At 32.6% G+C, this 12,713-nt stretch overlaps 1 protein-coding gene across 2 annotated transcripts; it reads right to left on the reverse strand.

Moving 5' to 3' along the window:
• LOC109346004 (eugenol synthase 1-like) lies at nucleotides 7,288-11,248 on the reverse strand. Of its 2 annotated transcripts, XM_019585342.1 has the most exons (5): nucleotides 10,996-11,248; nucleotides 10,624-10,755; nucleotides 9,050-9,278; nucleotides 8,322-8,525; nucleotides 7,288-7,653 (listed from the first exon to the last, which is right to left on the reverse strand). In XM_019585342.1, the coding sequence occupies exons 1-5, from the start codon at nucleotides 11,182-11,184 to the stop codon at nucleotides 7,454-7,456; spliced, it is 954 nt and encodes a 317-aa protein (XP_019440887.1). In that variant the 5' UTR covers nucleotides 11,185-11,248; the 3' UTR covers nucleotides 7,288-7,453. The 2 variants fall into 2 exon arrangements, with proteins under 2 accessions (XP_019440887.1, XP_019440888.1); XM_019585343.1 differs by lacking the exon at nucleotides 10,624-10,755.

Consider the following 12,713-nt stretch of genomic DNA (forward strand, 5'->3'; position numbering starts at 1 on the left):
GATGATGAATCAGCTTTGTCCTTTGATTACCTATAATGACAAAGAAACAAAGAAAAGAAGGTTTGCTTCATGTACTTAAGTCATGAGCCAGGGTGAGTTGTATGCAAATATGCAAAAGATAATTTAGTGATATTGATATAATGTTTAATAACATTTACTCTACCCAGACCCCACTGGATGGGAGCCTTATGCGACACATCGTCCTTCCATGATTTATGAAAGAGCGTTATGCGTCGTTGATCCATGTAGTCAACCCCACCTACTGAGATTAATGCTTCAGCCTCACATCATATCTTAATGCTCAATGAACTAACTGTGCATTTGTTGAACATGCATTTGCTGCAATCTGCTTCCATGTGACTGCAATTAGACCACCAAGTGTGCCTCATAACTCATGTAGGTATCCTATATTTACTTCAATGACCATCTAAATGTTTAGAGTTTAAAGTTGAAACTCATTTACCATTATTTGATTGTACATTGTTTCCATGTTCACATCTTATTTTCTTTTCATTCCTATTGTTTAGGCTTCGAGTGGCTCTATGCGCGGTCCATACTCGGGAAGATATGGAAAACCTGACCGTTGTGCTCTCCCGTTGTATCAATTTCCATGATACTCGCATCTAGAGAGGGTAGATGTATGTGAGCAACTTTACTCCGATAAGTGGATAGATTGTTTAAGTATTTGAACTTATGACATCATATTCACCAACATTCAAATAAATAATGTTGTTAAATTGAAAAAAATTATTTTCCCTTTTTCAACAATTTTCATTTCAAGGTGTATCATGTATCATTGTTAAATAAGTTGATTTCACAAATGAGACATTAGTTTAGTAGTATAAAGTCTTATTAAATTCTCATATATTAAATTAGGTCAAAGGCTTAATTCCCAATAGAAAAATTTGATGAGGGGAATAATCACACCCTAAAAGGGATTGGTTTATTAACCTTATAGTCGGGATATCCTTGTTTATAAAAATATTGATTATTAGTGATACTACTTCAAAATGTAAGGTTTTCCCCCTGTTATGTGTCATTTTGGATGAATGAAGACACTTTAATATTCTACATTATATATATATATATATATATTATATAAATATTTATAGTATTAATAATCATACAATTTTTAACTAGTTAACCAATATGTGTGATTAGTCTTTCCCATTTTTATTTATTCAACAACCCTTTTGAATCTTAAACAATTTTTTGCTGAGTAATTCCTACGTTTTCGTTGTGTAGCATTATGTTATTTTGGAATGAAACCATGGAGAAGAGAGAAGGGGATCATTTGAGAGAGCTTTTCATTAGAATATTTGAGTACTAGATGATTACAAGAAGGGAGGATTAGTTTGTATTAATAGTAAACCTCTCAACTGAAAAATAACCACTTTAACCAACTGAACTACTAAAAACGGAAAGGCAAATATCTAACTAACTATTTGAGCGAATAAAATAGAAATTGGGTTTCTTGTGAAAAAGGCCCAATAGCCAAAAGGAGACCAAAAACGTGAAGCAGTAAAATACTTTTAGCATAGGAAGAGAGAAACAATGGTGCCATGAGGACGAAGACAACCATAGATGATGATCTTTAACACCCCCTTAAGTTGGATCGTGGAAGTTGCAAAGGCCGAACTTGTCAATAAAACCATGGAAAACGCGTGGTTGTAGGGACTTGGTGAACACGTTTGCGAGTTGATGAGCAGAGGAGATGGGAAGAAGGTGCACCAAGCCTTGTTGAATTTTTTCGCAAATTAGATGACAATCAATCTCGATATGTTTTGAGCGTTTGTGGAAGACCGAATTATGAGCTAAGTAAATCGCAGAATGGTTGTCATAGTAGATGGAGGTATGAGATGATGAAGATATGTGAAGGTCATTGAATAGGTGTTGAAGCCATTGGAGTTCACACACTAAGCTTTTCAGGGTTCTTTATTCTGCTTCTGAAGATGATCTGCTGACTGTGTTTTGTTTCTTGGTTTTCCAAGAAATAATGGAGGTACCAAGAAAGATGCAAAAGCTAGTGGTGGATTTCCTGGTGTCCAAGCAAGAGGCCCAATCTGAATATGCAAAAGCTTTGAGAATTAGAGAAGAATTATTAGAAAATATTGTCCTTGTACAGGACAAGCATTTAGGTAATGAAGGACCCTAATGGCGGCTTTATAATGAGAGTCCATAGGGGTTGACATATATAAACTTAATTGTTGGACAGCATGAGATATGTCAGGTCTGGATACAGTTAAGTATATTAGTTTCCCTGCAAGGCGTCTATAGGAAGAAGGATCAGTCAATGATGATCCTTGGTTTAGCTGCAATTTTGTGGAAGGATCCGAAGGTGTTTTGCTTGGTTTAGCAGCTAAACAACCAGAATCTTCAAGAAGGGATAAAATGCATTGTCTTTGATTGAGTTGTATCCCTGGTTTTGACCTTGCAATCTCAAGACCTAAAAAATACCTTAAGGGACCTAAGTCTTTTATTTTGTAAGATTGATCCAGGACAACTTTGACATGAGAGATTTTAGGGAGGTTGTTCCCTGTGAGAAGTAAGTCATCAACGTATACTAAGATAGCAGTAAAGCTTTGACCAGAGGATTTTGTGAATAAGGATTGATCTCCTTCATAATGGTTGTATCATAGAGAGATGTGTTTGGAGGATAGGGTAGTGTGCCATTCTCTACTGGCATGCTTGAGGACATATAAAGATTTGTGTAGCTTGCAAACTAGTTTAGAGTTTGATGGTAATAGGCCAGGAGGAGGTTTCATATAGACTTCCTCATGTAAATCACCATGAAGGAAGTCATTATTGACGTTTAATTGTTCTAAGAACCAGCCTTTTGCAACAGCTAAGGCAAGCACAACTCGCACAGTAGTAATCTTGACAACAGGTGAGAAGGTTTCAAGGTAGTCTACCCCCTTCATTTGTGTGTATCATTTAGCTACAAGTCTAGCTTTATACCTTTCAAGGGTACTATCAGCTTTGTATTTAATTTTGTAAACCACTTACAGCCTATGAGGGACTTGTCCTTAGGGAGAGGCATTAAGGTCCATGTGTGATTAAGAGCAAGGGCCTGAAGTTCCTCTTGCATAGCTTGTTGCCAAGAGGGGATTGATAAGGCATGTTTATAAGAACTTGCTTCCTTGTGAGTGGAAACACTAAAACAAAATTGTTTGTAAGGTGTAGAACATTTGTTATACGCCAGGACAGAGGATAAAGGGTACTTGGTTGTGGTGCCAGAAGAAGCTTGAGGTTGAGATAAGGATGTGTTGCAGTGGTAGTCCCTTAAGTGGGAATGAGGTCTTTTAGGTCTTAGGGAGTGTCTAGTGGTAGAAGATGAAGGTTGTTTGTTAAGGGTTTGAGAGTGAGGCAGGTTAGGGGAGGATTGAGGTATGCGATGGTCATAAGGAATTGGGGAATTGGGTGAAACCTTGCACAAAGGTGATTCATCAGTAGTGATGATCTCAGAGAAAGGAAAATTGTGTTCATAAAAGAGGACATTTCTTGACATAAAGAGGGTGTGGGAATTGTGGTCATAAAGGATGTATCATTTAGTACCTTGCTTGAAACTAAGGAAGATAGATTTTGTTGCTCTTGGATGGAATTTGGATCTGTGACTTTGTAAGGTGTTGGCATAAGTCAAACATCCAAAGGTTCTAAGATGGTCAATGGAAGGCAGTTTGTTATAGAGCTTTTGGTAGGGGCTATTTTTTTGTAGGAGGGGAGTAGGTAATTTGTTAATGATGTGCACATAATATTGGATATCAAAGTTCCAAAGCTTTGAGGGTAGGTGACATTGAAAGAAAAGGGCTCTTGCAATGTTTAAAATGCGTTGATGTTTTCTCTCCATAACACCATTTTGTTGTGGAGTTTCAACACATGTTCTTTGGTGGATAATCCTTTTGGAAGAGAGAAAATTACTCATGAGGAATTCAACACCATTATCACTTCTTAGGCATTGAAGCCTTGTGTCAAATTGTGTCTCTATTTAGGATATGAATTGTATTAAGTGTGGCCTAGTTGCAGCCTTAGACTTCATCATAAGGGTCCATGTGAACCTAGTGAATTCATCTAATAAAGTAAGGAAATATCTATGACCAAATAAAGATGGGGCAAAGTAAGGTCCCCATATATCAGCATGAAGAATTTGAAAACTATGTGTGCTTCTCCTGCTACTACTAGGAAAGGGTAATTTTTTTTGCCTAACTAGATGACATATATCACAAGATATTGATGGCTCATATTTATTATCAATAAAGAGGAATTGTTTGCTAAGTAATGACATAGTAGAATCAGAAATGTGTCTTAAAAGCAAATGCCACAATGGCTTATTATTAAGAATAGTAGCAGTACTACAAGAAGTAAAAGAATTTGAGTAGCATTTTGTGAAGTCATGACATATAAGCCTTGCTCCATCCTAGTTGAACCAAACATCTTCTTGGCATGGTTCTGCATTATGAGACATTGTCTGTGAGAGAAAATTAAGTGGCAATGCATATGATGAATTAATTTTTTTTACAGATACAAGGTTTACATGAAATTGAGGGACAAACAAAACATTATGTAAAGTGATAGTATTGCTTAATTTCATTGTTCCGGTGATGCTAGTGGAGACCTTGGCACCGGTAGGTAATGTGAAGAGCACTGGGGCTATAGTTTTGAAGATACTAAAGCTGCTCTTTGGGAAGAAGATGTGATCTGTGGCTCTAGTGTCTAGGAGCCATTGAGATACAAAATTACCTGGATTTGGCATAGTTGTGTTGACCACAGAATTGATAGCATGATCCTTTTCACCTTTTGATTGGTTGAGCAGTTCTAGTAAGTCCTTGATTTGCTGTTATGTAAGCATTTTGTCTTGCCTTTGTTGGTGAGAACCTGATGTATAATTACGGAAAATATCTTCTTCTTTGTCTAGAGGAAAAAAGTCAGTATGGTTTGCCATTCGAGAGGAGTTATTAGATTGGTATCCAGGAGGATAGCCATGTTTTAAGAAACATGTTTCAATTGTATGGTTTGTCCTTTCATAATGGGTGCATAATTTTTTATTTAGGTTTCTTGTGCTTGATCTACCACATCTTTCCCTATATCCATAACCACCTCTACTCCTAAAACTAGTATTATTTCTAGCATTACAAGTTTTTTGAATGTCTTGTGTGGAATTGATGGACAAAATTCTGCTGTCTTGATTGAGGTTTGAGGGGATGGGGTTATTTTGTTGTCTTTCTTGTTGGACAACCATAGAGAAGGCTTTGTTTATTGAGGGTAGGGGTTCAGTCATCATCACTTGTGAACGGACTTGAGCAAATTGCTCATTTAATCTCATCAAGAATATGATAACATAATCTTGTTCTCTATATTGTTTTACTGACTCAATTGCTCCATATGAGCAATGGACAGTGCATATGCAGTCTTTTATGGGTCTGGAATTATCTATTTCATCACATAAAGTCTTGAGCTTGGTATAGAACTCAGATACCGAAAGGTTACCTTGATTTAGGTGATAAGATTCATGTTGTAATACAACCATCCTAAACATGTTGCCCTGAAAATATTATTCTTGCAAATCTTTTCAAGCCTCGGCGGCAGAATTGATTCAAAGGATTGATTTTACTATTGAGTCTTCAGTTGAGTGTTGGATCCTTGATAAAATCATGGTATTGAATCTTTTCCAGGGGCCAAACATCGAATCTTCTCTTCCCAGTTGCTTCAAACTTCCATCAATGATCCCGATTTTGTTTATGGAGTCCAATGCAAGATTGAAAGCCCTTGACCATGAGTGATAGTTTTTACTATCTAGGAGAGGGGTTACGAGGACTAGGGCTGGGCTTTCACTAGGATGGAGGAAGAAGGGATTGTGGGGATTTGTGTTGTGGTCAAGATTGGATGTGTTCATCTTGATGAATGAGTGAGCTGCAAGGGATACCGAGAGAAGGAAGAAAGCAGGAAGGGAGGAGGAAGAAAAGAGGGAAGAAGAAGAGGTGGTGATCAAAGCAATAATTACTCTGGTACCATGTTATTTTGGAATGAAACCAAGGAGAAGAGAGAAAGGGATAATTTGATAGAGCTTTTCATTAGAATATTTGAGTACTAGATGATTACAAGAAGGGGGGATTGGTTTGTATTAATAACAATCCTCACAACTGAAAAATAACCAACTGAATTACTAAAAACGGAAAGGCAAATAACCAACTAACTATTTCAGGGAATAAAACAAAAATTGGGCTTCCTGTGAAGAAAGACCCAAGAGCCAAAAAGAGATAAAAAAACGTAAAGCAGTAAAATACTTCAGCATATGAAGAGAGAAACAGTGGTATCGTGAGGAAGAAGGCAACCATAGATGATGATTTTTAACACATTACTCATTCTTAGAACAGTGTCTTCAACTTAAAACATGTGTTTTTAAAACTTATACTAAAAACTTACTAAAGAACAATATTGTCAGTAGTTGATTTGGCAATGAGGAAGACGATGATTTTCTCCAACCGAAACAAAAACTGAGGATGAGAACACTCAAGTTTTATAAAATACACCTACATAACTGTATATTTTTTATTACTGCTTGGCATCCTAGCATGTAGGCCATGTTTTCGTTAATAATGTTAATATGTGAGATTATAAAATATAAAAAATAAACCTAAGTCATTAAGTAGAACATGTTTTCTTTGATTATAAGTATTTTTATAAACTAAACTTGTTACTAAAAAGCGTATAGTTTATAAATAAAAAGCTTATAAGCCAAAAATAAACAAAAAAATCTCAACCAAAAGAAGGATTTAAGAGGGGTTCTGTTTTTCGCCCTTAAAGTAATGGACTTAAGAGGTGTTGGGCATTAAAAGGATTTTAAAGATTTTAATTTTTTTATTTTAAAAACAAGTTCACAACTCCTGAATAAGAGAGACTCTTTCTAAAAATTTTATTTTATTTTCCTCCTTCTCTAATATAAGATTCTCAAACAACACCTTACACCGTAAAACTGAAATTAAATCTTGTCTCACAAAATGCTACATACTTATATAACAATGTAAGAAAAGGTGTAGTTGCGTTGCACCATATATTTTTCATGCATATATAATACAGAATAATAGTTTCTTATCACATAATAAATTCTTCTATTTCACTAGTTCTTCATGTAACATGCACACACATGTTAACTTACTTAGTTCCATTGTTGTGCAAAGGACTAAAATCTTACCTAACATAATGTACTCTAAAATCTAAAGTGAGTTTGTGTATAAAAAAAAAAGAGTGTGTCCACTCTTGCATTATTTAATGACTTGGGATTTCTATACATGACCAAATCAAGTAAATATAATCTTACTTTTCACTTTGGATACAAACTCACTTTAGAGAATTATGATACATATTTTATGCTATCCCATATAATTTATTGATACTAGGAAAATCACATACATTACTACTTATTTACTTGTAGCTACCCAATTGAGCTCAAATAACTTCATTCAAAAGCAGCAAATGCAGGGGTTGGAGGATCAACAAGAAATATATCAAGAAGTTGATCAATAGATGTATAGTTATAATCAGGATATAGTTGTGAAGCTTCAAGGTCTTCTTCTCCAATCTCAAAGTTCACAAGGTCCCCTCTAACAAATATACTATGAAGAATTGAAATTGGTATATCCTGTGGAGGAGGCAAGGCTGCATCATAATGGAAAAAGTTTAACATAAAAAGTGTGATTTAATGTGGTGGACTAGACTATTAAATAAGTGTTACAGATATATTTGTGAGTTGGTTTTTGAAGAGTAATGAATAAAAATGAAAGACTTGTGAGCCATATAATACATTTAGACCTTGTTTGTGGATTGAGTTTTGGAGTGGAATGAAGAGAGAGTAAAAACTTTAGGACTATGAAGTACACTTGTGAGATGACTTTGATGTCTTCATTTTTGGGAACACATCTTCTCTCCCACAATATATTCAGTCCATGTGTCATGAACGTTAAAAAAATTAAAACTTTAATTATTAAGTATTTTTCTAACCAATCATAGTTCATGACACATGCAATGACACATATTATGTGATAGAAAATGTGATCACGTCATTATTGTTTTTTTCTCCTCCAAAACTTTGAAGTTTTCTCTTTCTATTCCTTTCCTACCAGAAACCATCTTGCTATCCTTATGTGTTAAACGAAATTGACTATCAAATAAAAATGTGGTAGACTGCACTATTTAAACTCTATATTTATAGAGTAATTCAATTGTGAAAAATGTTTAAACTTTTGTATCTATTACTGGTACAATATTAATAGAAACTTTAATATCAAGTAAAATAAAAGTTAAGATAATTAAGATAATGTCCTTACTCTTTGATAACTTGATAATCTCTTCCTCTGGAACAAAATCCATATGGAAATTCTGGCCACTTTTTTGCTCCCATAATGATATTAACTCATTTTGTGTAATGATATTCTTGGAGGGTCGATAGAGAACAATGCGATTGCATGTCCTTGGATCATTTGCCACTTTAATCGTGTACATGGCAATATCTTCTTCATAATTTAGTATGGCTAATGAATATAAAAAACAAATGAGATTGTTTAAACAAGAGTTCATTTCCACAATAATGTGTTAATTAGGCATAAAGTCTCATACTGCCAATAGACTACCATCTCAAAAATGTTAGATTTGTCTTGAATATACCAGGAATACCAATCTGTAGTACATTTCGATTGGAAAAGGCCTCTTTAAAAGTTAAGTTTTAGAGGGGGACAAAAAGAAAATGAATGCTAGAAAGCCATGGATTACAGTATCAAAATGACTCTGAAGCCATCCTCTCCTTCCAAAACTAAACTAAAAAACATACCTCAAATTGTTGATTTTTTAGGATAGTAAAAATAGGCTAAACCCAAGTATGAATTAATCCTTCAAGTAATATATCATATAGAAAAAATCACTACAAATAATTAGATAACAAATGGAATAACAATGAATAAGATAAACATGACTTATATATAAATTCAAATAAATTGAAATTAAGTAAATAATAAATAAGATAATGTTGGGCCATCAAAATATTCATTTTGTAGCATACCTTTAGTTTCCCCATTTCCATACACAGATATGTTGTGCACTTTCTCATATGGGCGAAGCAAAATGTTGACGAAGTATGCACCACAACAACTTGCAGAGACGAAAGTGTAAGGAATTCCAGAGGCTTCAATTTCCCTTCTGATTATTCTTTTCTTATTGAGGAATTCTTGAAATGGAGGAAGAGGGTTTACTCTATCTTCTTCCACGCCAAACTCTGATGGAAGGAATCTCTACAAACAATATATATATCAATAAATAGTTCTGTAACAAAAGACAATATCTCCCAAATTTTGACTCGCTAATAAAGCAAAAATAATAATAATAATGACTGTATAAATTTTTCAATTGACATAACATGTTTTCATTATCTAGACAAGATTTGTAACAAAAACTCTCAATTCGAAAGGAGTACAATGTCATACAATTCGGAACACTTACATTAATATGGATAATTAGCTATTAAGTACGAGGGATGAAAATGAGTGGAAATTACTTTGATTAGCTAAGTTCATTAAGGACTGATTTAAGTAGTTATAAAAGAAACTATTTTTGTTCACAAACTTTCCAGCATGTTAACGAATTCAAACTTATTCTACTCATATATACACATAACAAAGAAATGAGACTCTCAATTGATTTTTATAAACTTTTAATTTGAATACATACTATTATTATATTCATATATTAATATAAAATTATATGTATAAATATATTGATTATAAGAAGTATGTGTATATATATATTATTATGATAGAGTATTATATTATGGTTCTAGTTTGTGTAACTCACTCCACTAGTAAAATTAAGACGTGATTTTTGTTACATATTATATTGGGTTGATGCAAGATGATAATTTATTCTATTATTGAATGTTTTGATATTTTATATAAATTACATTATTAATCACGAGATAATTTAAAGTTATACTAATTCCTATCAAAATGTGATGCAACTGATAAAAATAATATATTACAATATTAAAAGTTTTAGAATTGATTTTTACATAGTAGTTCATTATTTATATATAAATATTTATAATTATTAAATAAAAATAATATATACCAATGATAATACACTTAGAAAAAATTATAGGTATAGATAATGCACTTATTTTGAAACCTAGACCCTTCTTGGACTCATAAAGTATCCATTAGATATGCTAAATGCGAGTCATCAGTATCAACAAATTTATAAGTACCTAGAAATTCAGAAAAATAATTAAAAATTTGCAAACAACTTCTATATTTGTTCACATGTTTCCTATAATCACATGTGTTATTTTAGACAATCAAAAGAAAAAAATAATTATAAAAATTACAAAATATAATTATAGTGCAAGTATACAATTTTAAATTGTCACTAAAATATAAATCTTTTAATTAAAAGCGTAATTTAAATTAAGACAATAAAATATATCAAACATTTAAGATCTATTTATCAATATGATATTACATCATATTTATGGATTAACAAATATAACATCATTGTTTAACAATATAAAATTACAATTATAACAAAAAAAAAAAAAGTATTTAATTATATGTATATATATGTGTGTGTGAGAGAGACCTTAACCTTTATGTTACGAGTAACTTTAATAGCATCAATAATTTTGAGTTGCTCTTCCAGTTGAGGGTATGCCAAGGCACATATAACAATGTCCACTTTCTTGACCACTTCCACAATTTGGTCATGCTCAAGTTCACCCTGCGTTACCAATATGAAAAGAAATAATATATTATCCTACCAAATTAATCCTCTTATAAATCTTCTTTAACCCAAAAAAAGTGATATATGTTAGTCACTTACAAACCAATCATTAAAAAATATCACTTTATGATATATATCACTTTTCTTATGGTATAGCAGAATATATCATTTTACACATGAAAATGAATACTTGAACAACATAATCTATTTTTGAAACATATAAAGATAGAAATAAACCTGAACAAGGATGACACCCATGGAGTTGAATTCATTGCAAATTTGTGTCTTAGAGTGAGGAGTTTGTGAATTAAGAGGACGTGTATACACCAAAGTTGGATGACCTAAAGTGATGCTTGCTTTTACAATGTACTTGCCTATGTAACCAGTTCCTCCAAATACAAGAATCCTACTTTTCTTACTTTCCATTATGTTACTTCTCTTGCTCTTGCAAATGCTTACCTCACCTTGCTTCTAATATTTATAGAATGATACGCAAAAAAATATCTATTTCATGGCAACGCATTGGTAAAGCTTTACCATAAAAAAAATGCATTGGTAAAGCTAATAAAGTCTGTCCCCATTTGTCTTAAAAATTAGTCTCATGATGTTTTCAAAGGGTCCCATAATTATACTAGTTGCTATCAAAAATTTTAAAACAATTATATTGAGATTCACCAACATTTATTTTAATTATTTTCATCACTAAATCTGTTTAAAATTTACACTTATTTTCCTAAGGGGAAATTAATGCAATTATATTTATCTCTCCTATAAAATTACTCATGTAATATACATATATAAATTCAAGGTAATTTGTATATTAATAAAGAAATATTATTTATATAATTTTACTAAATCTAGGATGTAAATAAAGTTTAGTCTTCAAATAAATATCTTTCATCATAAAATTATGCCTAAACTTTAATAATTGATCAAAAAAATCTACCAAAATGAGTGGTCTTAGGTTCATAACATTATTAACATGTGAGACATGAAACATTATTAACATTATAAAGTATAAGGACGGACCCATTATTAACATTATAAAGTACTAGTGTGTACAGGCACTTCGTGCCTACCAGCAAATATTGTGTGATACTACATATTCAATTTTTATATATTTCGTTTTTTGAATTAAAATGTATTTGTTGTGTTCGGTGTACTTTATATTATATTTTTTGTGTTTATGATAATGTTTAATTTAAGGTGAGATATGTGATTAATTAATGTAATGGTTGTAGTTGCTTAGATTATATAGTTTTTTTGTAAAAATTATATAATATTAAGGGCAATATAGGAAATGAAAATTACACCATGAGAGAAGTTATTTCAAGTTTTGGCTTTATATATAGTATAGAAGTATAGATAAGGACGGACCCACATGTCCTTATCCTTGATAGAATTGGTCCAAACCCTCTACCTTATCCAACTTTCTCCAAATTGTTTTGTATTCACCTTTTTGGTATAGAAACTAATTTCTTATGAAGTGCATATGATTATCTCTTCTAACAAATGTTGTTTCCAGAAATTGAATCCTGAAATTTTTGGTCATCTAGTGAACCTAAGGGTGGACTTACACTATTAGGCCAACGCCTTGTTGGTATATGTTCCTCTAAATTGAGCATACATTATTTAAGTGAAAGAAATCAACACCAAATTGTTCATTTTGTTCTTAAGCATATGGTTAGATACATTAAATGATTCTTCTCCAATTAGAGGCAACGAAGGAGAAGAGAGTACACAAGGAGTTTTTATACTGGTTCACCTTCCTGTTCACCGAAGGTTACATCCAGTACTCTTGCCGCACAAGAGATTTTTCCACTAAGAATTATGAGTTGTAATTACAATATCTCACCCCGAGATCTCTATGTACCTTACACACTCCCTAATTCTTATACCCTTGGAAAACCCATTTCCAAGTGAATCTATTCCCCTTTCTCTTCACACCCTGTGAA

This window comes from Lupinus angustifolius, chromosome LG04 (assembly GCF_001865875.1).
Source record: "Lupinus angustifolius cultivar Tanjil chromosome LG04, LupAngTanjil_v1.0, whole genome shotgun sequence".
NCBI classification, from domain to species: domain Eukaryota; kingdom Viridiplantae; phylum Streptophyta; class Magnoliopsida; order Fabales; family Fabaceae; genus Lupinus; species Lupinus angustifolius.

Coding starts and splice junctions, on each gene's coding strand:
- LOC109346004 (XM_019585342.1), bottom strand. CDS start 11,184: ATGGAAAGTAAGAAAAGTAGGATTCTTGTATTTGGAGGAACTGGTTAC. Junction 10,756..10,995: donor TGGGTGTCATCCTTGTTCAG/GTTTATTTCTAT, acceptor TTGGTAACGCAG/GGTGAACTTGAGCATGACCA. Junction 9,279..10,623: donor AAGTTACTCGTAACATAAAG/GTTAAGGTCTCT, acceptor TATTGTTTGTAG/AGATTCCTTCCATCAGAGTT.